We start from the raw sequence: 4822 nt of genomic DNA, 5'->3' as shown, positions 1-4822 counted from the left end.
GGTTGTGAGAAAAAAAAAAAAAAAAAAAAAAAAAAAAATGGTGTCTGCCACATGTGAATAGCCTTACTCACCTTAATGAAAATACTCACAGACTAAATGTTTAACAGGTCCTTTTGAGGGGGCAGAATAAGAACTTTGAATTGTACAGGCTGTTGCAGGCAGAAACCTTGTTGTGATAGGGGCTAGGGCCCCGATTTGGCACAGCAGAAATAAATACACACAAAGAAATTAACATTGAAATGTGATGTTCAGCTTGTAAAATCAGGCCTTTGGAAACCTGGAAAACTAGAAAAAGCACAGGCCTGTCACACTCCAAAGCTGGGGCAGGGGGTGGGGTGCGTTGGAGAATGTATGGTCTGGTCAGCGGCAGGAGCAAGTGCATTTTGTACACAATCCCACAGGTTAGGAACCATTTTACAATTGTGTAATGTGCTGTGGCTCTGACACCTGGGGTGGGGGTGAGCATCCAGCCCAGCATGCCCTGCTGGGAATATTTTTTTTACTTTTCGGATTTTCTTTCCCCCCTCCAAACATGAGTTCATCATACGGTACATCAGTATCCTGCAGTTGGCCAAAGTCTGCAGTCTCCTTACTGGATTTGCAGTTGCAGGAGTATCAGGCAGGGAGGGAGTGTGCTTGGACTTACACTTTTTGGTTTTGGAGGTAAGGACATGAGGAGCCACCATTTAGTAGAGAGCAAGGACACATTTGGTGGTTAGAAAGATAGCTAACCACCACAGGGAGTGATTAAAAAGTGCTAACAAAAGTGGAAAAATGGAAGGATGTGTACCTGAGTAGGCAGTTACAGCAGCTGTGGGAAGGAGATGGTGTTGAGAAGCATTGCAGTGTGGGATGCCTGAAGGCGGGCAATTACTTTGGGCACAGGGCTGCTTACTGAGTTTTGGCAAGCCGTTGAGGGCCGCATGACAAACAGCCCAGGGCAGGTTAATTAATTTTCTAAGTTTTTTTAGGGGCCCTGCAGGCCAGATGCAATGGCCTGGCAGGCCACATTTTGCCCACCCCTGGTCTAAACAGACCTGTGTCACTGAACACTTGGTGTTCACGTAGTGACACCAAGTTCAGCCAGCTCAAAATAGTACTTGATTTTCCAAGTACGTGTTTAAACTGTTCCAGGCATCTTCAACCAGTTTAGCCTGCTCCAGTATGCCTGCCTGTCTGCCTGCTCCAGGTTTACAACACATGTAACCATTCTAAGTGTTGTGTGCCCATGCCTTGAAAGGTTGTAGCTGTTAATTCTCTACTGAGCTTGTGTGAGTTATTTTTTTCCCCCTAGAGGTTTTAGAATTTGGCTGAATTCAGGCAGATTTTTCTTGGAAATGGCAAAAGATGCATCTTTGACACACCCCTCTGCCAAATTTCAAGCCCCTGTTCTAATACAGGAAACTGTTAGAAAATTATGGAAACCTTTTCTTTAAACACGCGTGAAATGACTTAATTGTTCCTAAACCTTTTCTCACAAATGGCTTAATGGGTTTGACTGAAATTGGGGGCAAAGGGAGGGGCGGGAGGATAAAGATTAGCCTGGAGCAGAGGCAGAGAATTTCAGCCTGAACAAATGAAAGCTACAAGTAATTGAAAACAGGAATAATAATGGAAAGAGTTAGGCTGCCTTACTAGTGCTTGGTGCTGCCAGCCTTATCTATGAATATTAAGAAATTTCACCTTTTTTATTACAATTAACTCATGTATTGAATTCTGTCCATCCTACCAGAATTCTAGGCTTCAGAATATTTATTGCAGTATTCAATATTGTGTTAATTTGCAGAATGTTGTCCCTTTCTGTTCCCCACCTCACTCAGCCTAATTGCATGGTCTGTGTACAGTAACAGAATAAAAACATCTGAAGTTCAAGGAATTCCAAGAAGCACGTGGGTGATTGCTCAGGGAGCTATTTCCATGAAGTTCATATTAGTTCCTCCTTACAACCCCACCTTTGCCTTAAGCTGTTTTGTTTGAACTGGAAACTTTTAACATTGTTCATAACACTGAAGCTATTTTCACTGCTCTGTTACTTACTGCTAAGTATCGGTTATTTCATTGAAGACCAGTTCTGTATTCATACTTGTTTTACTCTTAACCCTCTGGATTCTACTTCTGAATTCTGTCACTGGGTATGATTTTGATGGCCTTCGTTTGAGGATGCAGTGTAACATAATAAATATTGCTGTTCTTGAAAACTGAATTACTGTACAGTGATATCCAAGTTAAGCAGTAAATAATTTTTCACCAAAACACAGCCCAGTACCCTGCTATGCTGTCACCAGTCTTTTGCAAGTGGACCCACCACAGGGTCTCCTGTGCTACCAGCTGTGTTCTAGTCACTGTATCAAGTTCTGAGTCTGTAACATAACTCTGTTTTCCAGGGACATGTTGAATTCTCAGTCCAGTCTTCCCCATGCCTAAAACCAGTGCCTGTCATCTCAACACCATCCCAGCCACACTTGCCTGTGCTTCTCTCCTCAGAGTCCCAACTAGGCACATGTGGGTACAAGATTGCAGGAAAGCAAGGAACACAGGCTTAGCAGAGGGTCAGCTAACCCTTAAATGGTGTTACAGAACTATGGATCTTTGCTAAAAACAGAAGTCCTGAGACACCCTCATCTAGTATACTCTTACTGTATGAGTGAGTTATAGGTTAGGGAAAATCTGCTTTCTCCCTTCCTCCCTGCATATACTTCTGTGAGTGATGGTGGTCTACTTCCCATTTCAGAGGAGCATTCCTGCTTAAGCACTGTATAGTTGTCCTTTTGTCAGGCTCAAACTGAGAAAATGATTCAGCATTTATACACGTGCTTCCGAAGGCACTTTAATTAGAGTGGCTCTAAGAGCGACTCTAATTAAAGTGCCTGGAACATCGCACTTACAAGTGTCCCTGTGCTGAAAGATGGCAGTGGGAGTGCTTTAACTAAAGTTTGTTGAACAAGCTTTAAAGCACTCCTGCTGTCATTTTTCAGTGCTGATACACATGATACTGGAGTCTGCTAGAGCAGTGGTCTCCAAAGTGGGGTGCATGCACTGTGATCCATTGGGGTGCAGGAAGAAAATATTAGAACTTCTATTTCTATTTATATAAATATACATATATTGGGGGTGCGTGCTCAAAAATTTTTTACTGATAGGGGTGCGCAATCAAAAAAGTTTGGATTAATTGAGTCTGCTCCAATACACTGTAATTACAGCATATTGGAGCAGGTTTGCTGTATGTGTATTAGGTGCCCATTGTTCCTCATTTGGGTCAGCAGTTGAAAGCCAGTGTTAATGGCCCTAGATTGCTCTGCCAGGACTTAACCAAGGTTAGGCCATCAGTGAGGCTTCAAGTACTTTTTTTGGTAAGGTAACTATTGCCTTGTAGAAGGTCAGACTTTATTTTCAATGCACAGCAGAAAGTGAAGGTTATGGTACCAAATAGAATTTGTAATCTGGTACAAGCATGTTTTCACTTTGCCATATGCTCTTCTAAGGGTTTTGAGACAGAAAATTCTGTGCTGTCAGGGCTTTAGCCACACATACTTTGTGAGGTAGTAAGGGCACTAATTCTTCGCCCTTGAATGTAGCCATTCTTCCAAAACAGTTGCCTGATTTATGTCTTTCTCTTACTGAATTGACCCTTTCTGTTCACTTACTGTTCTACCATATACCTGTAATCTGTACTTTCTGAAAACAGATTATTTAATGTACAGTGATTTAATGAGAGAGTACATGCATCTTCCTGTACATTAAGCAACCAATGCAAATGTACACAGTGCTTAATTGCCTCAAGCCACAATCCTACAAATACCTCAGCACATGGTTAATTTTAAGTGGTGTGGATTTAATACCCTTCTGCATAGAGTTTTACGACATCTCAAACATTATGCTAGAATAGCCAAACAATTTTTATGAGACGCAAGAATTTTTACAGGTGATATTTTTTATTAGACAAACATTTGAATGCAGAAACTTGTTCTTCTGGGACCTTCGTATTCTAGAAACAATTTTGCTTTTTGTCCCAAAACCTTTTGCATTACTTCTAATTGTCCAACTATTCCAGTTTCTCAAAATGCCATAGCACACAATGTGCTTTAAGTTTCATATCGTCATTTGTGACCAAACTAGGCATTTACATAAAATTGCTAGTTTTACATTGAAAACAAGTAAGGGATACAGTTTTATTGAAAATACAATGAACTGTGTGTTCACCAAGCTTATGTATTCAGTAAGTGTACCTACAGTAGTTGTTAGTTTCTGGCAGTGTTTGATGCTGAAAAGAAGAGACACAAATCTGTTTTAAGTTAAAGCTTAGGTTTACTAGACATTTTTAGGTCTTCAAGAAACAGGTTGAGTGTAAGCCAACACCCAAAAAACTATGGTAAAATTCATCAGTAAATTCATCAGGACCACTCCATCCAGTCCATAACAACTTATTTTAGAAGAAATGTTTTACCTCCAAAACGAAGCACCCTGACAAAGTTGTATTTGGTTTCTGATGTCAAAACCTTTGAGTTTGATTTTGTTTTTGGTTATGCCACACTCTTACTACCATGTCTTCTATTTTCTTTTCTTTTTTCAGGGCTGATTACTGGAAATCGCAACCAAAGAAATTCTGTGATTACTGCAAGTGCTGGATAGCAGACAACAGGCCTGTATGATGATCGCTCTGCTGCACATTATTAATTATGATTGAAACACTAGGATTTTGAATGACATATATTTTTTATAGTTTCATAGTTTCTAGGGTCGGAAGGGACCTGAGAAGATCATCTAGTCCGACCCCCTGCCATGGCAGGAAATAGTACTGGGGTCAAACGACCCCAGCAAGGTG

The 4822-nt window shown here is 40.9% G+C and overlaps 1 protein-coding gene across 5 annotated transcripts in view; it reads left to right on the top strand.

Annotated features, from left to right (window-relative positions):
• WBP4 (WW domain binding protein 4) overlaps positions 1 to 4822 on the top strand; it is a 67916-nt gene that overhangs the window by 7151 nt on the left and 55943 nt on the right. For all 5 annotated transcript variants that reach the window (XM_019524132.1, XM_019524129.1, XM_019524131.1 and 2 more), the window contains exon 2: positions 4571 to 4643. In XM_019524132.1, coding sequence (XP_019379677.1) covers positions 4571 to 4643 — 73 coding nt within the window. The remainder of the gene's footprint in view (positions 1 to 4570; positions 4644 to 4822) is intronic.

The sequence above is a fragment of the Gavialis gangeticus genome, unplaced genomic scaffold, assembly GCF_001723915.1.
Source record: "Gavialis gangeticus isolate Ggan-Ray unplaced genomic scaffold, GavGan_comp1, whole genome shotgun sequence".
NCBI classification, from domain to species: domain Eukaryota; kingdom Metazoa; phylum Chordata; order Crocodylia; family Gavialidae; genus Gavialis; species Gavialis gangeticus.
Note: the sequence above shows the minus strand (reverse complement) of the source record. Positions and strands in the feature narration are given on the sequence as shown.